Raw genomic sequence first — 22818 nt, 5'->3', positions numbered from 1 at the left:
AACTGAGGATGAATGTGAGAAGTAGTCTTTACACCAGAGCAACTAAAACCCATGAGCATGAATATGGTGAAGAAACATATCTGCCTGATGAGGATGAGTATTCCCGTACTTGTAAAACTTGTGGCCATACATACACATATGACAAGTTGTAACCGCTCTAATTTGAGATCTAGGCCAAATCGTTAAAATTCATAAGACCACATGTATTCCTTATCTGGGTTGAGTTTTGCAGAGAACAGTTGTATAACTATTCATCCTGTTTTAAGAGTAATTAGTAAGATGTATTAATATTGTAGTTTAACAAAACCTCTCGAGTCTATTTTTAGATTTAAACTATTGTTCTTAATGGGGGGAAAATAACATTAAAGGAGATGAACTGATATGTAGAATGGATTTGGTGAAAATTACAAGGAAGAGAGGAGTGAATCTAGGGCACTAGGGGTACTCTTAGGAAGCTTTAATAGTTTCACTATTGTCACCTTTAAATTACCTGAGCCTCATTATCTTCCTTGTGAGTTACTGCATGTTATTCATCTTGCATTGTGTCAATATTATCTTTGAATTTTAAGTAAAGCAGTGTTACACATCAAATACCAGAGAGCCTCAATGTTTTCTTATATTGAACAGTGGAACGCGTTTCTTGGTAGTGTTGCAGATGTTGGTGATGTTAAGTTAAAGAGAGGTTGTATTAGCACCATGCCCAGTTATTTCAGTTTGTGTACAGTAATTATATACTTTTATCTGCTATAGTAATTATTTATTTATTTATTTATATATATATTTATTTTTATCAATCATATTCTAATGGATTATAATATACTCTTTTGTTTACCTCTAGAGAGAGAGAGATAGAGAGAGATTGTGGATATTTCTCATAGAAAAATACCGCAAATGTGCGAATTTTCCACGAATAATGCGGGGTAACATTCCCGAGAGAAATCTGCGAATGTGTGAGTCCACAAATCCGGAGAATGCGAATAGGGGGTGTCCACTGTATTATATTTTTTCATATTGTGTACTATATGACTAAACTGATTTTTATGATAAAAATTATTTACAGCATACTTATAATGTACAGGCAGTCGCCAGTTATCGGCGGGGCTTCTGTCCTCTGCAGGGTGCTAATGAGCAAAAACGCCCATTAAATGAAACAAATACCATTTACTACTTGTAAATGGAATTGCAAGTCAGAGCTAAATGGAGATTCAGTTAGTACTATTTTTTGAATTGATAAACATCTCCATCAGTATTACTGCCAGAAAGACCATTCCACAGTTTTATAGTGAAAGTAAGGAAAGACTTCTGGTACCAGGTGGTATGAACACATGGTTTATCAGTAGAATGTGGGAACTGTTGCTCTGTAAAGTGAATAAAACACTTATTCACAGAGTGCAGGCACTAAAGCCTCTAAAGCAAGTTATCAGTTGAAATAAAGCTTAAGAAATATGTCTTAAGATATCTGTTGGCAACAGTATAATTCATAATTAAATATATGCAATTACTGGAAAAATGTAACCACCACTTACAGCAAACATGAGTAAATTATGTAAAGTAAAAATCTGTAAATTATTGGAATAATTTGATAAATAAAATAATTAGATAAGAACTAAATACACTATAAACTGTAAATTGTTGGTTTAAGGAAATTCAGCAATTCTGTGGAAGTATTTATGGTTTTCCTCCTTTTTATGGCTGTATTTTGGTGTCACGAAAGTAATGTACAGTGGTACCTCGAGATACGAAATTAATCCGTTCCGAGGCGGTCTTCGTATTATGAGTTTTTCGTATCTTGGAACACATTTTGCATGTAAAATGGCTAATCCGTTCCAAGCCCTCCAAAAACACCCCAGTAAATTATATTTCCTGTCCTAAAACACATGTTCTAGGGTTACAACGCCGATCCGACGGAAGAAATATGACTCCAAAAAGGCAAAATACTGTACATACTTGAGTAATATTCAACTGCATGTAATGTTCAACCCCATTTTTACTGCATATATTAGGACTTTAGCATATGTCCCTTAGCAATAAGCCTAGCCTATTTTAGCGGTTGCTACTGTAGCCTAGTCTATGATTCTGACATCTAAACCTAAGAGCTAAAAGCTTAGAATATGCCAATAAAATGTATTAATAATCAGTATGTACTCATTTCAAATAATTATTAATTAATCATTAACTATAATACACAAACAAACAAAAAACAAACCTTCCAATCAATTGTTTACATTCAGCTCTTACCCGTCTTACGAGTATCGAATGAGCGCCAAGCAATCATTTTTCCTAGCACACAGTAAGCCATAAATTGTCATTAGTATCTCTCTTCAACTAATGAAACTACCAAACAGTATAGTAACCATTCATTTCTATTCTTTATTCTATCTTTACTTAATGGAGATACCGAGTTACTGACAGCTATAATGAAACATACGTATACGTAACGTAATAATAAAACAGAAGAAGAATTCTAAAAAATATGTATTTATTGGCAGTCTGATTTATTTTATATTTTATGATATCTAATTCACATTTTTTTTATTAAATGTATTGCATGTACTCATTTCAAATAATTATTAAGTAACCATTAACTATAATAAACAAACAAAAAAAAAGCTTCCAAACGTCTGTTTACATCCAGCACTTACGAGTATTGAACGATCGACAAACAATCACTTTACACAGTAAGCCATAAATTTTCATTATCTCTCTTCAACTACTGAAACTACCAAACAGTACAATAACCATTCATTTCTATTCTTTATTCTATCTTTACCTAATGTTTTTTTTTTATTAAATGTATGGCATGAATAAGTTTTTCAATTTACAGCATCCTTTTACCAATAGAATACTTAAAGCACAAGGGGTAGAAGCTGACCAATAGGAGAGCAGGACCTTATGGGGTGACTAGCATCAGAAACCAATGGGAGAGCGGGAGGATGGTGGCGAGTTTACTCAGTTGGCGGCGCGGGAGTTTTAAAATTGTTCTCGGTGGCCCGGGCGAATCTCGGGACTTTACAGCAACAACCTTTCGTATCTTGAAAACTTTTTGTATGTAGAGCAGTAAAATTTTTCGCATTGGCTTTCGTATCTTGAGTTTTTCGTAAGTAGAGCCTTTCATATCTCGAGGTACTACTGTATTTGTAGAAAGTTTTACATGTTGAACCTTTAAAAATCTGTTTTGGGTTTGGGCCCTTCATGGATTTTTGCAGTTGTATAATGAGCTGACCCAGTGTATAATGATAAGACAACTATTTTTCATTGGTTATCACATGGTGAAGTTATTATTGATTAGGACAAGAGTACAAGTATTCTATTATATTTCCATTTTAAAGGAATTGAACTATGTATATAGTATACTATTAGTTTTAAGGAGGGGTGAGGGAAGAGAGCCAGCCTATGATAAAAATTTTTGCTTTGTTTCTCCTAATGGTATATCAGTAGTGCTAAAATGAATATAAAATGAAGCAAATGGATATTTATTCAATTATGATTAGAAAATTGAGTTTACATATAAGAAAGAGAAGTAGAGTAAGATACTGAAAATTTTTTCAAGTGTTCTGTACTGTGAGTCCTGTTATCTATAGATTTCTGTGCTCCTCTGTCTTAAAACTGTAGGAATGATTGTGGTGGCCCCTATTCATTAGTTTGGGACAGGTTGATTTAATCGTATGTTAGGTTCGGACTGAAATAACTAAAATCCTTTACTATAATTAGACACTAAATAGAAAACTGTTTTTACTTCTTAACAAAGTGTACGGTAATTATACTACCATATATTTATTATTTTAGAATGATTAATACTTAACATTTTTATTGAAAATATAACTAAATTTATACTGATTGATGTTTTACATCAGATTTTTTATCACAATGTTTTCTTTTAATTGTGTTGTGTGTCTGCATAGAACACTAGATCTTTGAAGTCGATGGTATTTTTTCTGGCTTAGAATTTTAAGAGGTTCAGTTGCCTTATGGGAGTTAAGAAGTTCTGAAACTATCCACTATCACAGAGCCTTATTTTAATGAGATCTTGATTGGATTAATTAATTTTTTTTTCATTTTGTGCCTTTATGTTTACTGTGCTGTAATTTGCATTAACTAAAATATTAGGGTTATTGTAAAGTTTTATTTTCTCATAGAGTCTTTAAAATCCAGGGTATAGAAAACTTTCTTATTTCACATACAAATTGTATTTAATTTCAGAATGAGATGATGGTTTATCTCAGTTATGGAAAGTGTAGGACATTAATGGTTTGTTTCATCACAGCCCTATCAAACATATATATTGCCCTCATTTGCAGTCTCAAATGTCCCCAGACTCAGTCAGTCCTTTGTCAGCTAGGCAGAAGAAGAGTGAACACTCACACATGCACCCTCTGGAACCACAGGTAAAAACTATACTGTCTTCAACATTATTTGAGGCTGTAGCACTGGTAACAATTCTTACTGAATTTTCCTTTTATTATTTTTTTCTTGTAGTATTCAGTAATTCAGTCATTGGTAATTATTAATTCTTATTTATTTTTGTCATTGTTAATTCCCCTCCACCTTTCAGCTTTTCTGTATTTTCCTTTGCAACTCTGATTAAAGTGTTATGGTCAGTACTAATAATTATTGTATTGCATATTACCTTCTGAAGATATTTTGTTTTGCTTGCCAGCTACAGTTAAAGGCTTGTTATCCACTCAGCAGCAAGTGGTAAGTTTTATAACACTACCTTTATGGGTATGTAGTATGTGATGTACAAAGTTAAGGTTTGTCCTGCTTTGTTGTTGTTTCTTTGGATTAGTGGTATTACCATGTTTGCTGACATGAAATGCACACTGGTTTTGGGAGCATATATTTGTGAAAAATACCTTTTTTCCCAATTCTTCACACTCCTTCCCACTAAGTATAGGTAATTTTGAAGCTTCTTATCAACCAGTATTCCAATTTACTATTACTGTAAATAGAAAGAACTGTAAAAACTGTACTGTTAAAGATGTTAAGTATGAATCTTCCTCTAACAAAATATATTTTTTATTAGATTTATGGCCTTTATCTAAAGCAGTAACTGACATAAACTTAGCATACCATCTTTTGTTTCCTTCCTCTTTCTATCGCTTTATTAGTGTTCATATCTGATACTGTCGTTTTAAACTTATTTTATATATGTTACACCATTATCATATACTATGTGTTATTGCTTGTAAAAACATTTATCACTACAGCATCTCAACACATCATAGGTACTTGAACTTAAATAGGCTGATAAATGTTTGTTGGGTGTTAAATTCTCTCTCTCTCTCTCTCTCTCTCTCTCTCTCTCTCTCTCTCTCTCTCTCTCTCTCTCTCTCTCTCTCTCTCTCTCTCTCTCTCTCATATATTTGTGCCCATGTCTGGGGATGAGATTTGGTAACTCTAACCCTCTGAAAAGCCCCTGAATGATGGTGTAACTCATTAAGCCAAAGCCATGGCCTTGTTCAAAATGATACCCTGCTGCTACTTTAGAAATTTTGGTTTGCTGGCTGTCACTAGAATATTGCCTTTCTACTAGTTGACAGATTGCACTTTGCAAGAAGTAAACTGTCAAGCATTAGCTACTGTTATTGCAGTTGCAGCTGGATTTTATGTGTGATTCATTCATTACTAATAAAAGTTTGCATGCTTTCCTTTAAAGTTAGACTTGTTCACTTGACCTTCATCTTATAAGTAACTGTAGGACAAGTGAGTTATATGCCAAACATGTGGTGTACATATATATTTTTTTGTGTTGAGGGTTCTTCTCAATAGTCCAGGTAGATTTATTATTTGCTTGGCTATTTTTTATGTAAGGGTTGGTATCATTTTGGTATGTCTTGTGGTTGTGGTTAATGCTTGTGTTTTTTACACATATGAGTTTTACCTGATGCAAGTGGTTTATGCCTTTCTTTTTATATCACTTGTATTTTGTATTTAGTGCACTCTATATTCTGCTTATTCTTTTGTGGTTTTGCAGGTATATTTTGTATCTGTTATTTTTTTTTTTTTTTTATCTCCAGTGAGAGTCTTATTTTATGTAGTATTATTCATGATGCCAAGTTTTGTTGTGTATTTGATTAGTATCTTTTTGCTGTGCATTGTTTATTATCCTAAAACAAACTTATGAAGGCATTCCAATTAGCCCTTGTCTTGCCATGGTGTCCTTACTTGACTTGGACCTTCACCTGCTGTGAAGGGTATCTTGTGGCCTTTGTTATACCCATTCTCAGCTGTGAGATGGGTCATAGAGGTTCTTCTGCTGTGTGCTGCCTTTATGACGGGAAGAGGTTCATACAGGTCAAGACAGGAAAAGGTTCTGGTACTGATCTGTCTGATTCTGATTTTTGTATTTTCACAAGAGGGGTGTTTTACAGACCTTTTATCAGTAATGTCAAGGAGGAAGGTTCCCAGTAAAGCTTTTCAAGGGTTCATACAACTTCAAGATGTTTTTGATTCATATAAGATGGTTGTCCTGCTTGGACTCCGTAGTCAAAGGTTTTTCCCAAGCAGCAGCTACAGGAATTGCTGACTTTGGCCAAGAACATTTCCAATTGGAGCAGATTCTGTAATTTGAGTAGTCAAAATAATTCTGATTCAATTGACTTCACTGTTCCAGTAAGTGTGGAATTTCTCGTGTTTCTCCATTCTGTTTGCTATCAAAGGCTATTAAATTTCAAGACTTAGTTGTTAGAGCATCAGCAAAGTTGAGTTTGTTCCAATGTTTCAGGAAAGAGGTTCTTGAAAGACTTTAAACCCTCCCAAGTAGGATTTGATTGGTTCCTAAATTTCTCACCAAGCTCCTGTTTAGAAGTCAGTGAACTGTTTACACATATGAATGAGTTTAATCAGGTAAGAAGATGGTTATTGATTTATTTTTTGTTCGTTACTTTGCGGCAAAAAATTAGTCATCTATCTGTCAAAGCTGTAGTATGACACCTTTTCACTTTTTCCTTCTTTCCCTCAACTATAAATGAAAAAAGTAGCATACTGTTTTGTTTATTTAGAATCATCTATCACTTTAGAGGTAAAATTTTCAGGCTTCTTTTATCTGTAGGCGCATGGAATGAGCAGGCATCCATTAACTTAATAATTTTGAATTAGTTGAAGGGTAATCCTTGAAGCCTATAGGGATATGTTAAGGGATGAGGCAATGCAAGTAAGAGTCAGAGTTCATGAAATTCGAGCCATATCTACTTATGCAGATGTTAAAAGTAATGCATAGACATATTACATATTAGTTTTTAAATGCATGTACCTGATGTTTTCTAGATAGATAGTTGGAATGTGTGGTCGTTGTGGATCAAGTTTTATCTATAGGGGAAGATGTTGGGAAGTCTTTATCTTCTGTTACTCCTAAATTCTCATCCAGTTAGTCATGACATCAAGAGATATAGTCTTCAGGGATAATTAACCTTCGCTGCTCACTTGAATAGTAGGTAGATTTTGACAAAACAAATATCTTACTACTACTACAAGTCCCATATTTTAAACATCATGGGTTTTCAGCCACTGTATTGTATATAATCCTCTGATTTGTCTGAGCCGTAGGCTCTTGACTTACACATTGACCAAAAGTTCTCCCAAATCCTTCAGACTCACAAATAACCTTGGGCACTTGGTTTCTTGGCTTCCTCTCAAATTGATATTCAGGGTTTATATGATTGACATGGGCTAAGATTAAACTAGCTGGGTTTTATAACAAATGTGTTTTCACACAAATCCATGGGTTATGTAGGGATTTCCTACCTCCCAGACAAAACACAATATTGAGGAATGTAATGGATCTTGGTGGCACCTGTATAAATGACAGCTCCTCTTCTTTCTGGTAGGCAACAGACTATAAGTCTGGGGATAGTTGAGATTGCAATGGAGTGCTATATGTATATGTTTAATGAGTTCAAAAGCAAAACCTAGCCTTGTATTGAACAGTTGTAGTTTTGGCTTTCCCAGTTATGCCTGTGTAATTATTTTATGCATCAGTCAGACAAGGCCAATTTATTTAGTGACTCATAATGTCACACACTAGTAAAGTCCCCTTTCATTGCCAATTGTAGTTTGTCTGGTTGCTATAGTCGATGTTGTTGTATAGTGGTTTAAATAGATAGGGAATTTGCTACTTTTGGTTACTGAAGTTATGCTAAATGTATCTTAAGTAATTAATGTGCTAATTCCCCAAAAGACCTGTAGCAAAGTAACACTTCGATGATGGGCTGTTATTTGTTGCCCCACTCACCTTTTTAGATACTCTTCAGGAGGAAACTACCCCCTCTATTTACATTTTAACGTCTACACTGATGAGAAACACCGTTCAGGTGTTTGAAAGTCTTTGTTTTTACATAGAAATATATTTTAATATATAATTATGGAATTTTAACAATAACAAAGGTATCATTTTAAGAATCTGTAGAGAAGTACAAATACATGACACTTGTGACACATCTCAAAAAGAGACTTATTGCAAAGCATGAGGTGTTTGAAAATTATTGTGGGAAGTATGCTATCACTATGGTATCAGATAATCATTATTTTAAACAATGCTGTCGCAGCTGTGGTCAGAATAAAATTTTCATTATATTTCATCTCTCCATTCATTACTCTGACTTTAGGATGTTTTTAAATTATTTATTGTAGTGATATATCTTAAAGTAAATCGTGATATGTATTTTTATTAGAATAAGATGTTTAAGGAAGATTTTTATCATTAGGTACAATCTTGAAATTGCCGGTGAAATAGTGTGTGATCAAATTTGCTTATAGTAAAAGGCATTTGTATAAAGTTTCCTTTAATAAAAGTTTTCTTATAACACCAGGTTTTGAATAGCTTGCAAGTTTATTACTGTCCTCTGGATTTAGATAGCTTCAAATTGTGGTTATTTATATAGTAAATTACTTTGACCAGATCTCTGAGCAATCTTAACTCATAGTAGAAATTATTTCATTTAATTCATAAATTTCACCTGCATTGATGGCTTACATTTGCCGTTTGCTGTGTATGCTTTCATGTAATTACCCAGTTTCATTAAGAAACAAGCCTTATTCATCATGTGGGAAAGCCTAGCCTTATGTGCAAGATATAATTAGAAACTGTTGTAGATCATTAGTTTTGTTTAATTTGTCATGCCATAATTCACACTTGATAAATTGTTGGTAACTGTTGGAGGTTCATTGAACATTCCAGTTCAGGAAACATTTTTGCCCCACTGTACTGTGTTGAGGAGACTGAATAAATTTTGTCTAGTTACATAATCCTTTTCTCAAGAGTTTAGGTGGCAGAGGGGAAATTTGGCAAGGTGTTTCAAATCTGTATTGTCTCGACTCTCGTGGCTGGCATGAAGGATTCTATAAATTAAAGGTAAACATTGGAGCATGACAAAAAAATGAAAGAATGCTGGAATCCAAATGGAACAGATGAATCCAAAGGCAGCATAGCAGAAATTGAAGTGATGCTGCAAAGAATATCAAATACATACTACATGCAGACCTTTGTGATAACACACTGTACCCAGTATCCCTCCAAGGGGAAGTCATAACAGGTATGTACTGCAGCACTCTTCATCTTATTTGAATACTTATTTCTTTTACCATTGATAGTCTTTAAATATTTATTATTTATACTTTCTCTTCATTTTTATTGGTCTAGTTTTATAAATGTCATCAATTTGTTGAGTGTGTTTGTGTGAAATGAAATGTAGCATACATTGTTGCTCTACAACTTACTGTACTTTTATAAGTGCTGGTAAAACAATGTTAATTTATTGTCAGTCACTCAAATGTCGCAGATGCCCTTTAGTAATAACACGTTCTCATTTCTGTCTGCTCATTGATCTCTATCTGAGTGAATACTTATATAAATTTTAGATTTCTCTCATCCATTGATAGCAGTTTCTGCCATGTCTCATACCTTCTTATCACTGTTTTTATATCTCTGATGTTCACCTTGCTCAAGTATCTGGGTTTTAGTGCCTACATTCTACCATTTTCTTAGATTATCTAGCCATGCGATACTTAACCTCTTTCTCAGCTGCCAGATCAGACGTTGCCAGTAACTTTTTTTTTTTTTTATAAGAGCAGTACATAGTGACCCTACATCAAATGGATTTTAAGCAAGCAGATTTTGATACAGTAACTTTACATCATGAAATAATTCCAGTTAGAGAGTTGATATCTACTGAAGTCACCTCTACACGTAAATGGTATATAGCTGTGTATAGCAGAGGTTTTTAGGTATGAGTCCGTTGAAATATTTCAAGATAAATTTTGTGTTTATTCACAAACAAAACAGTACCTTACATTGATGTCCCCCTCCAGTTGGACCCATGCTTCTTCCAGGAGCAAAGCCTTGTACTGTATTAAGGAATGCATAACAGTCAACCCCTTGGTTTTTAGGGGACGTTCTGGTAAGCACCATCTTTGTCTTTAATGAATAACAATTTGAACAGAAATGTAAGGTTATCCAGACGGGCTTTTATATGCAATGGAAGTTTTTTTGCATTTACATTTTTAATATGTTATGACAAATCACAAAGTCTTACCAGTGAAGCATATTCACTTGACATAATCTCTAGTTTTTATCATTGATTGGAAACATTTGAATGAAGTAATGAAGACCTAATAGACATTATCGTAGCGTTCTAAAGCCTCTGAGAGCTTCTGTCTCTTTTCTAACAACGACATATTCTTTATCAGTAAGGCTTTTGATTAATTGCTCATTTGGCTGAAGACAGCAGGAGTTGATTGAAGCCATAAATTCTCTTGTGACTTCATCCATATTATCTTTTGTCTCAGATATTTCTCTGAGGAATTTATTTTCTGTTAAGGTTTGATGGAGGATAAGATTTTCAAGTGCTGTAGAGTACCTCTGGCTGTATCCTAGGACCTAATTGGGAAAATATTAAAAAAAAGAGTAAGGTTAGTAGTTGGTGATTCTCTCTCTCTCTCTCTCTCTCTCTCTCTCTCTCTCTCTCTCTCTCTCTCTCTCTCTCTCTCTCTCTCTCTCTCTCAGTACTGGCTTCTTGTTTTAGGGGAAAGATTTAAGAGCTAATAGCTGAGCTTTGATGGGCAGTCTTAATTGGCCGTAGGCTCTTGCTTGCAGCTCGGCAAGCTAGTACTTTTTCATGCTCATTGCAGTAGTACTTTCTCCTATTTGAAATTTAAGTAGCTTTCCATCACTTTTCTATCCAACCTTTTAACAATTACCCTGAACCTTCTTGAGGAAAAGTTATTAGAACAGTATTTGTGCTCCTATTTCAAAGCATCGAATGTTACTCCACAGTCAGTGGCGAGTCATTTGCACAATGCGTATGTGGTTTTATCCACACTTTATTGAGTTTTTGCAGTGGAGTTTTGCAATGGAATGAGTATTCTTTTGCTCTGAAAAGGGTTGATTTGCTGCAGTGCTGATATAGAAATAACATACAAAAAAAGGGTTACTGCATTAGATGAAACCTCGGTGGCAGTAGTCAAATGAAGACGTAAAGCTCAGAAAGCCATGGAGAAAAGGTTTACGTATGTGAAAGCTGACAGTGCAGGTGATATTTAACCTCTTCAGGGAAAATTGATGTTATAAAGCATTAATGATGATTATTTTTGAAATCATATGTCAGACACCACAGAACTCAACATAAAATGATAATGTACTGGCACAGTATACTTTACCTGAACAAGTAGTTTCTCAAGTTCCTCTAATGTGTTTGGTGGAGACTTCTGATGAGGCAACTGAGGAAGGACTTTCATGCAATCGTTTTCTCTACCACATATCTCCAGCCATAAATAATCTTTCTCTGTATCATTAATATACTTGTTAGACAAGTCCCATGGTTCGCCAAGTAGTTCTTGGGTCTGAGGGAAAGAGCCAAAATTTATTTTTAATGTTTCAGGTATTCTGAACACATTTCATATATCTTCACAAGTAGTCCCAAACTCTGCTGAAGTTGTCATCATCAAACCATTGCAATTCATAAGTTTTGTGATTTGCACTTTTGTTGTTTTAATATGATTGAATTGTAAGCCATCTCACATGGCCACAAGCAATAAAATATCTGTAATTGTATTCCTTTAAAATGCTTGTCACAATTAGATTAATTTAATTTATTGCTATTCTTTTTAGTTAGGATTTACATTTAGTATAGCTTAAAAGTACCTGACATGTAAAAGTAAAGTTTTGGCAGCTCCATGCATAGAAATTACTATATTTTTTTAGTTACTCACATAATTGTCCTTGAAGGTATTGATGAATGAAATTGTATTTTGTGCACTGATGACAATAGATTGGTTGTTGATCTTGCATTTGTAATCTCTGTTTACAAAATCTGCTTCACTCATAGCTGAGAAAACCTTGGTACGTGTAGACATTTTGCAGTTTGCCGCTTTATTCCCTTGAAAACTTTCATCTTGACCATCAGCTGACTGACTTTCGGAAGATATAATATTTGAAGGTATATTTTTTGCTTCTCTTTGTTTGGAGTATGATCTCCCATTTTTAAAATCTCCCAAAACTGTCTTGGCGTTATGATTCTGCATCCTGTTGTCTTCAGTGATTGCAAGTAAGCCATCATTTACAATTAAAAAGCAAAAGCATAAGCTGAGTATATAATGGCACGGCACTGTTAAAGAAAGAAAGAAATGTATCTTATAATTTTGTAATTAAAGTATAAAGTCTGCTCAATAAAGCATTCTTTTCTGTTATCTGTATTGCAGTTTTGTTTTTGTCACAGCCCCATCAATCATACATAAGCCTAATATGTATTGTGGTCTGCATTATTCCCAGTATCAGGGTCCTGCAGTGCTATCAACAGCTATGTCATCATTCTCCAGGTGCATTCTTCATTGTGCGATGTTAAAGGAGTAACTGATGAATTGATGACAGACCAGGGAAGCAAATAAACAAGTCCCATAAATCTTGATCATATATCCCATAAGGGATATAGATATGTCACACTGAATGCCTTTTCCCAAAATATTTCTGGGTGCTGCATACACCAGTAAATTGAAGAGCTTCACAGCGGCTGTACAGCAACTAACATGAACAGCAGCATTTAGTTCAACCATAGTTGGTTTAAGTTGGCAGATTTTGAGGACAAGCAATTTTTCTTTGTTTTTAGTCATAATGAGTAGATTTAAATGCAGTTCAAGAATTCAGAAAATATTACTTAACCATTCTTTGCTGATGTTATTAGGCTCAGAGGTCTGAATAAACTAATCCTTAATAGTATATATAATAATAATAGAAGGACTTCCAAAACCCAGATGTGTTGATAGTGAGGTGCAGTCTTAATCTTTTGAGCATGTCTGGAAATGGAACTGACACACCTAGGACATTTGGAAAGTGATGTGTTTGTACCAAGAAACTAACATATCAAAAGATATGTATTATTGGAAAAAGTCCCACCTCAGTTCCAGCATTCCATCAAAGTAGGTAGAACACATCTCTGAGTCACAGGCAAAGTAAAAGTGATAGAGAGAGATACCATTGCTGCCCTTATCATAACTGTAACTTGATACTTGATGAACTTCCTTTTAATATGTATAATGGCATCAGACAGTGTAATAGGCTTGTAGCCATGAAAAAAAAAATGTCAGAATTTTATATTTCAGTAAATCATATAAGCATACAGGTTAAGCATAGGAGTGATGAATTCACTGTAAATGGCAATTGAAAAACAGAATAGGCAAGTAACTAACTAGCAAGAGAGTTGTTGAAATAATTGTTGCAATTGTTCAAGTGATTGATCACCTGTGTCAGAGCTTTCTTTCAAGTTTGGTCAAAACTTTTGTTGGCATTACATATTAGTGATCTCTGACTTGTTACCTATAACTTGATAATCTGGCCTTTTAATTGTGTGTTAACTCCAAAATTTTTCTGTTATTAATTTAATGATTTTTATATATGCAGTGTCCACATTTATAACATAGTTAATTAAAAGCATTTATTAAGTTAAGATGTTAATTAAAAGCATTTATTAAGTTAAGAAAGAAACCTACACAAATCACCGGACTCAAAAGTTAGTTGCTACTATAGTAATTCAGAGTTATAAATTTTGTAAAGTAAGTTGTTTTTGAAATTTAGGTGCAAAGATTGTCATATTGGAATTGAAATTTCTGTGATTCTAATTACAGAAATGATCATACTTACACATTTCTTTTACTTGTGTATTAGGAGTACGTAGTACTATGTAAATCTGATGTGCTCCTGTGAAGTGCAGTTTTCCAAATATTTGTCAAGAGTAGTTGCTTCAAATAGCAGATGTAATTATCTGAAGTTAGAATAGATTTAAAGCTGAGAGTATGAGTATTGTTTGTACAGTACATTGCAGAGATAACTACCTATCAGAGAACAATGCAAAGTATTGAATGTAATGTTCGTTGTGGTTTTTATTGTAGTGCTGTGTTATCACCTATTTGTAATCTTTAGGGAACTTGATTATTATTTTTATTTGTGTACTATTTGAAAAGTGATAATATTTTTACCAAAGCATTTGTATTGTGTTTTTCTCAATATTTTAAGAGGATTCACCGTTAAATTAAAAGAATTAAGCTACCTCCCCCCCTTTGTTATACCATTTTGTCATAACTGATGATGGGTAAGACTGTCCAAAGCTTTACTGGCTCATGGATTGAAGGGGTGGGCTGGTTTAAAGTAGAAATTATAATATTATGAGAGGATGGGAGTGACCATCAAAGTAGCAAAAGTAGAATCGAAAGTAGGTATTTGCAAGATCCATTTATGAAAGCAACATACAGGCAGAGCTGGAACAGATACAAAATAATTACCAAGACTGAATAAGTATCCACAAGATAACAAATTACCAATGCTAAAGTTTAGGAAAGAAATCCATACCATAAAATAGATATTAAGTTCTCAGTACCCTACAATATGGCGAATATACGCACTTCAAACAAATAGAAGAAATAGATATGAAAGAATGCTATACCAACAAAATGTCAAGAAATATTATCATCGCATGCAAAACAAAACCAAAAACACTGTTATGGATAATATATATATATTAAAGAGTTGAATTTTAGGTACAGCTGTGTCCCAGATTAATGAACCTGAGATACCTACTATGCTTGTGAAGTACCTATGATCTAGGTACTTCAGGCAAGAATACCCTTTATGCTTACCTTTGTGAAGCAAGGTGAGCTGTTATGTGAAGAGATGAATCCTGGTTGGCCAGGATTTCCTGGTGATGGGTTTAACCTCCACAGCCTGAGTATCGTATATATAAGATCGCATAGAGCTTCGGGGCAGTGGATGGGTATCCTACATATACGATCAAGATTTGGCACCGTGCAGTTTGAACGAATTTTGTGGGCAAAATGTTCCTAGTGCCATATATCACTATTGGCAACTCTTCAGATCACCTTATAAGAGTGTAAGAGTGTCCGTACAAGGATGTGTCGTAAATATTTTACAATAAATATGCTAGGAATTTGTTCCTGGTTTTATTTCTTATCTTTTATGATATTGTTTGAGCTGTAATTTCAATTTGACAAAATAAAATTTAAAAAAAAATTAGAAAGAACGCATATAACTGTAAAATCAGCGTATTTTTACGACTGTCATAGGGAAAAAGAGGCCCGCAAGGGATGGGAAATATCCATTTACAACTTACCGTGGAAGGTACAGACTTTTTTAGAATTTTTTCTTATACCTTTGAATTTTCATATCTTCTTTCCATTGATGAGTTATTTTTTAAAAATTGGCCATCCTTAAATTTAGCCTGGTCATGGATGTACGTATTAGCGTATATTAGCCCAGACTATGGGGATTAAGTTAGGTAAAGAGAAGTGTACCACACTTGTCTTAATTTATTGTACATAGTCACATTACTTGTTATTGCAACTATGGTAGTTATGAGTTGCATAATTCATGTGTGGAAACGTATATGTACTATTTAGTTTAGGAAAGTACATATGTAGTTCTATAGTAAATATAGACAATATAATCAATATGCATACAAGAAAACTTAAACCTTTACTGTGAGAAATTTGGACAAAACTTTTATGCGTTATCAACAAAAACTGGGTGATTACTGAAGTATAAGAGAAAGTGTAGCACAAATTGATGCTTTCCAAGTTTACCCCAGAATTGTTTGCAACCATAATACTAGTCATACATAGGCTTACCAACTTTGTTTTTACTTGTATGGGGAGTATAGTTATATTAGACATTGCGTTCAGAATATTTAATGTTAAATGGCCTACAATCCTTTTCATGGTTCAGTGCCTCATACTATTCATCCCCGTAGGGGGCTAGTGCCATTAATGAACCTCTTGTGGTGCACTATAGGCATTACTTATTGTTCTTTGCAGCATCCCTTTAATCCTTAGCTGCAACCCCTTTCATTCCTTTTGCTGTAGCTCCCTTCATATACTCTTTCTTCCTTCTGACTTTTCATCCTCTCATAACAATTGTTTCATAGTGCTGTAACAAAGGATGCAAGTAAGGGGCAGTGGTTGTGGTACACATCCCACGCAAATATGGGGGTTGACTGTATGTATGCATATAAATCGCTACGATACAGAGCTGAAGTTAATATATATATGGCTCAAAAGCTGACAGTGCAATGCGTAATTTGCTGACAATACATTGAATATGACAATATGTATACATAATAATAAAGAAAATAGTATATGTACAAAAGGTTTGTGATAGACATGGTTTCTTTAGTTCACATGTTGGCATGCAGGACCATTGTGGGATTAATGGCCAGTACAATGAAGGTGTGAGGGCATACAGGACTAACGCCCTTGGAGAGGCCTACGGTTGTAGTTCAGTGTCTGGTATTTGTGCTGGTTTCAGACGATTGATGGAAACCCGTGTTGCTCTGCCATCTATCGTCGTTGGGTATGCCTTGGGTCATCTCTGGATGATGTGGTATGGTCCCGCAGCTCATTGAGGATGTACACTTTTCTGGTCACATGGTAGGTCGTCTTTGCTGACTTTATCTTTTCTGTCACTTTTCAGGCCTTTTTCTGAATCGGTAGAAATATCATACAGTGTACCCCTCGTATTTGTGTTCTCAAGAATCATGGAGTCGCCTATTTGCAGATTTCTCTTTGGACCATATCTACCCATTATTCGTGGGAAATTCATCTATTCGGGGTATTTATTATTGAGAAGTATTCAGAAGTTACTATATTTTCATTTTATTTTCATAACTAAACCCACTTTTTGCGATAAAATTATTACAATATTCAGTTACGTATAAGCATTTTTAGAGGGTTTTTCTTGTGTTTGAACTTTCAAAATAGGCAGTTATAAGTGTTTTAGAGGGCTTCTAAGTATTCGCGAAGTCTAGCTATTCGAGTTCTGGTACGCATCCCCCAAAAATGAGGGGGCTCGTTGTATTCCTTCTGGAAGTTCATCCTTTTTTTACTTGGTCTTCCCTTGATGATTTGCTTGGGGAAGTTTCTTTTGTAAATGGGGGCAGCTGGTCCGTCTAGGTTGCTGTCAGATTCTGTGTCAGTTGTCTGTTGGGTTTGACATTGTGCTGCTGCTGCTGTTGGCTGTGTGGGCTCTGCCGTCTTGTGGGCCATGTGCACTGCATCAACCAGCTTCAGGAGGCATGGTGGAGGCGCTGGGAATGGCTGCCACTTTGGCGGGGTAGTCTGGTAAGGAGTACCTCTTCACAAGGTCCAAGGATGAATCAGGTTGCTGCCTATGGTAAGCAGAGTGACGAGCTGCCGCAACTGGCTATAGACGTGCGATAGTTGCTTGTCTCCTATGGGTGCCCCCATGTACTTGAGGAATATCTTGGCTCTCAGGCCGGGTGGCATGCTGAAGGATGACCTCAGCAGCTCATGGGTGACAGGTTTGTAGTTCCTCAAGCCACCCTGCTATTTGCTCAAAGATGTTGTCCAGCAGGAATTTGAGGATAGCATCTGCTCTGTGCATTGCGGTGATTTTCTTTTATTGGAAATGTACAGGTCAAGGGCTCTTGCGAGCAGGAATGTCGCATCAGGCAGGTAAAGAGAGATGCACAGTCATTTGTGTTTGTTAACGGATGGAAAGATACATATAAATCGGTACATGATAGGGCTGAAGTTAATATACCAAACATATAGCTGACAGTGCAATGCATATGATAATGACAATAGTACATTGAATGTAACAATAATAATAAAGAAGATATATGTACAAAAGGTGTGTGATAGGGGCATCTTTCGTCTGCACATTTGTGCGCGGGGCCGTTGCTGTGTGATTAACAGATAATACAGTGAAGGTGTACATTGCAGCTGTGAGGCTGTGCTCCCGTTACACCTTTAAAACATTTTTTACTCTCAATTTCCTTTTCAGCACAGAATGACCTCATCAGTACCACCTTTACATAAAGGTACCCTAGCCTACTTTACACAGTATACTGTACGTACTTAATACATGTACAGTATAGTAATTATTAATTTCAGCAAATTCTCTTGGTTCAATGCAGATTGGCTTATGATATTTCAGTACAAAGAAATTTAACTAACGAGCTAGCCTAGCATATACTATGGTCTATCGTATGCATACGAATATAGTAGCCTATCCTGCAGTTTACTCTATACGTACTAGATATACGGTATAGTAATTATTAATGTAAGCTTTGTTTACATAAACTAAAGTCATTTTTTTAATTTTTAAAAGATTAAAGCACTTTATTTTTGTTTAAATGATTTCCTAGAGCTCTTACAGTAGTTGTATACGCAGGTACCAGTCAAAGAGAGTAATTTTTTCTTGGATTTATTACACATTAATGTACTACTTTATTAACTATTGAATTTTTCTCCAGGAATTAACTGTTGAATTTTTCTCCAAGAATTCTACCAAGTTGCACTGCTTCTTTTACAGTACAGTACTGTGTTCCTAATTCTAAAGATAACTGTAGAAACAGTATAAATAATAATTGATGACAAGACACCAAAAGAAAAGATAAGAGAGTGCTATCGTATAATGTTTATCGGCACCGTTTTGTACTAAGCATTTGTTTGTTTGTATGGTGTTTTTATGTTGCATGGAACCAGTGGTTATTCAGCAACGGGACCAACGGTTTTACGTGACTTTTGAACCACGTCGAGAGTGAACTTCTATCACCAGAAATACACATCTCTCACCCCTCAATGGCATGTCCGAGAATCAAACTCGCGGCCACCGAGGTGGCAGGCAAAGCACCCCACTGAGACGTGTACTACTAAGGATTTGATTCTGTTTTTATGAATATAATTGACTTAAAGAACATGTGCATACAGTAGGCTTGGATCTTGATGTTTGTTGCAAATTTGTTTTTTTTTTACACATCTTAAGTTATTACTATGCCATTTAATTTATATATATAGTCTTCTCTTCATATCTTATAACCTCAATACATACTATTAGGTTTGGTAAGGTTTTGTAAAAATGTTCTGTTGTGATGGTGTTTTCTTACTTATTACTCATGCTCTGGCTGTCATCCACCAAGTTACAAAGTGAATGAATCAAGATTAAAGGTACAAAAGTATATATATATATATATAGCAGAGGTGAGTTACTGCTAGCTGGTGGACTGGTGCGCCAAATTTTGATTTGCCATGTGTTGATACTGTTGCAGAGGTATTACAATCTTCTAAGCTTTATCAGTGGGGTTGTTGGTATATTCCCTGCTATTGTGAATGGTATGATAGCCTGGCTTATGACATCAGGATAGGTGCTGGCTGATCTGCATTATAAGAGGAAGAATTTGGTTTCTTTTACTATATTATTTTGTTTTTCCCACCAAATGTGGTACCTTTATTTGTTAGTTTTTATGGTGTTTTTACGTTGCATGGAACCAGTGGTTATTCAGCAACGGGAATGTGGTGCCTTCAGGTGTAGGCATGATTGGTTCAGTATTTGATCTATTGTTAACTGTACCCCTTTTTCAGGTCTTTGTGATTTTGTTTTTACGTTATTACTATACACAGAACTCTCTTGTTGAGAAAGTGACAGGAGGGTCCAGATAGATGAGTAGTAGCATCATTCTACAGGGCATGTAAACTGGAGAAGCCAGGTTTTTCCTGACAAGAAGTGCACCGATCTAACTTTTTATAACAGTATGAAGATTTTTATCCCATTCTACAATAGGGGAAACATCTTCATTTATTATTTTCTGATTTTCTGGATTGCTTTCTTGGCTAGGCATTTGTTTTCCCATAAAATTCATTAGGTAAGAATTTTCATTGCAACACTGGTCATTCTATCATTGTGCAAATTATTGATTGCAATCTGTATTTGTCATTCCACCATGGTACTACTATCAAGAAATATTTTAACATTATGCCATTTCACTACGATGATATTCAAGGTATTATTTACTAGCATTTGCCATTCCACAAATATTTAATAAGTTATTTATGAGAATTTGTGCCTATCTTTCCGTCAATATGTATGCGTATGCCAAGGCACGATGAACAAGATTTCCACAATACCTTCATACATCTGGGAGGTTACATTAAGGCTTTCTATAGACTGGTAGTGTGTCCTGTTGGAATTCACTGTACACAACATCCAGGAAGGAGAGTACCTTCCTGATTAATATTTTCAGACCCATTTTATTGTAGTGCGTCACAGACTTACAGCGGATTTGATCTTATGGCACTTTTTCAGCGCTGTGAACAGTGTTTTACAGCACCATAACTTGATTTTTACTTACAGCGGGGGATCCATTCCAGTGTTTTACCATAAGTTGATTTCCAGTCAATTTTTTTTTGCCATAATTTAATGTATGGCACAGTAACATGATGTGGCATCAAGTTACAGCACTAACAGCAAGAATAGGTCGAAGTTAACGTCACTGAAGCTTGATGGAACATTAATTTATGGCTCCAATAACAGCAAAACACCCATTGACAGCAGATATCAACTTATGGTGAACCACTGTAACGGATCGCCCACTGTGAGTCAGTGACACACTGTATACCCTTTCAAAGGTGTCATCTTTATACTGTACTTGGGAAGGCAGATCATCTTGAAAACCTTATCATTGATAACAAATTAAGACATCAGCTACTAAGTTGGGGTGCAATGCTAAGTTTTCTTTTCCATCTTACCAGTGAAATTACCACTAGTCTGGTCACTGATACATAACATTAAAAGGATATAGATTACAGCAACATAGGTTTAATAACACAAACATTGTACAAAATGACTATATTTCTAGGAATGATCTTTTACATCAAACCAATTCAAATTGTTCCCATTGTATCAAAGTTGTAAATGGTAACTTATTGTTACGGTAGAGGGTAGTGCTATCAGTTTTTAGGATTAGCTTTAAAAACTTCATTTCCAATAGAATAAAATTTATCTACTGAGTATAGCATTCAAATTTATCTACTTCAAAAAGCTGGACAAAATCTGTTTCACAATACATTCACACACATGTATGTGTAATCTAAAGGAAGGGAATATACAGTAAAAGAATATCCTCAAGATATAACTCGTCAATAGCATTTTACATTCCTGAGCAGATGGAAATGTTGAAAGTAAAAGCTTATGCAAACTACTGAAGAATGATAGCAACCCAAAAATGAGGATGATTTTATGTAAGAACTTGATGACAAATATATTCAGTAGTAAAGAATTTGCTACCATAATTTGATCCAATTATAGTTATATTTTTCTTTTTAACAATATAATAAACAACCTTTTTTTTGATAAGCATATTATCTGTGCCTAAAATATGCAGTTTTATCTAAAATCCTCAAAATCTGACAACCTCCAAAAAGCACTAAAATGTATAAATCCATCTTGTGGTAAATTCAGCTGTAACATTCCATTCCTTATAGATAATGTGTCCTTATTAATATTGTTTCAAATGCATACACGTGTATATCAGTACAATATAAAAATGTACATGTATTATATGTACTGTATATATATCTGATACATATAACCCTTAATAAATCCTTGATGAAACTTGTCAGAAGCTGTATTTGAACGTGCCTACAAGCAAATAGTCCAAAAACCAATCTATGACAAACTTCTCAAGGATACTTTATGTAGAATTTGGTGAACTTAATATACTTAATTATTGCATATGAAACTAATCAGACAAATAGGCATTTCATTCTTCAAAATAAATAAATATACATGCTTATTAAGGTCATGCCAAAAAATTTTGTTTACCACTGGCAAGATTGGCTCCTTCAGTCTTCCTTCAATACATACAATGAGAACTGCTATTACATGATTTGCTAGTTCACAGCAGTGGGATTTATCATTAGTACTTAACATTTACATAAACTCTGGCCATTTTTAAAAATTTTTAGTGAAAACATGGCTGGCCTTCATTCATCTGCTTCTTCTGCTGAAACAAAAAAAATAAAAAACGTGTTAAAACTTCAAATGTATATTACATGCAAGCTATAAAAATGAGCAATATTGAGTAAATCAATATGTACTTGGTAGCAAGTGCATTAGTGACTGGTTGATTTATGAAAGTTTGATTTGATGACTTGGCACTGGAACTGTGTATATTGCAAGATGAAAATGCAATTCATTATTTACTATTTTATCTAATAGATAAAAAATGGATAAATATTAAAAATCTGGAGTTTTTAAATAAAGCCAATAGTTTTCAGGAATTCCGTAAAATTTATTTCATCATTTAAAACCTTTTTTATGGAACACAGACTTTGAAAACTTCGTCTCAACTCCACAATGTCTTTGGTGTGACAATAACCAAAAGTCAGCCATGTATGGCTTTTCTGATATTTCCAGTTCTCGGAGAAAGAATTCAATTTATTTTGCCAATTTTGTTCAAGACCAGATATGTCATTTCACACACCATTTATAAGAGACATGAACATCCCTGGATTTTCTAAGTA

The 22818-nt window shown here is 34.6% G+C and overlaps 3 protein-coding genes across 4 annotated transcripts in view; 1 reads left to right on the top strand and 2 right to left on the bottom strand.

Moving 5' to 3' along the window:
- LOC135210458 (DNA repair protein complementing XP-A cells homolog) overlaps positions 1–21611 on the top strand; it is a 158474-nt gene extending 136863 nt beyond the window's left edge. Inside the window, exon 14 of the mRNA XM_064243353.1 lies at positions 1–21611. Coding sequence (XP_064099423.1) covers positions 1–152 — 152 coding nt within the window. The 3' untranslated portion in view covers positions 153–21611.
- Positions 10249–14280, bottom strand: LOC135210337 (uncharacterized). Its single transcript, XM_064243226.1, has 4 exons — positions 14129–14280; positions 12205–12599; positions 11653–11835; positions 10249–10873 (listed from the first exon to the last, which is right to left on the bottom strand). The coding sequence occupies exons 1-4, from the start codon at positions 14130–14132 to the stop codon at positions 10616–10618; spliced, it is 840 nt and encodes a 279-aa protein (XP_064099296.1). The 5' UTR covers positions 14133–14280; the 3' UTR covers positions 10249–10615.
- The window catches only part of LOC135210336 (protein SET-like), a 27522-nt gene continuing 25831 nt past the window's right edge, over positions 21128–22818 (bottom strand). Inside the window, exon 6 of one of the 2 annotated variants that reach the window (XM_064243224.1) lies at positions 21128–22298. In XM_064243224.1, the coding sequence (XP_064099294.1) occupies positions 22279–22298 (20 nt within the window). In that variant the 3' untranslated portion in view covers positions 21128–22278. The remainder of the gene's footprint in view (positions 22299–22818) is intronic. The other variant, XM_064243225.1, reaches the window with a different exon arrangement.

Source organism: Macrobrachium nipponense, chromosome 39, assembly GCF_015104395.2.
Source record: "Macrobrachium nipponense isolate FS-2020 chromosome 39, ASM1510439v2, whole genome shotgun sequence".
NCBI lineage: Eukaryota > Metazoa > Arthropoda > Malacostraca > Decapoda > Palaemonidae > Macrobrachium > Macrobrachium nipponense.
The sequence above is the reverse complement of the archived record's forward strand: the minus strand, read 5'-3'. Positions and strand labels throughout refer to the sequence as shown.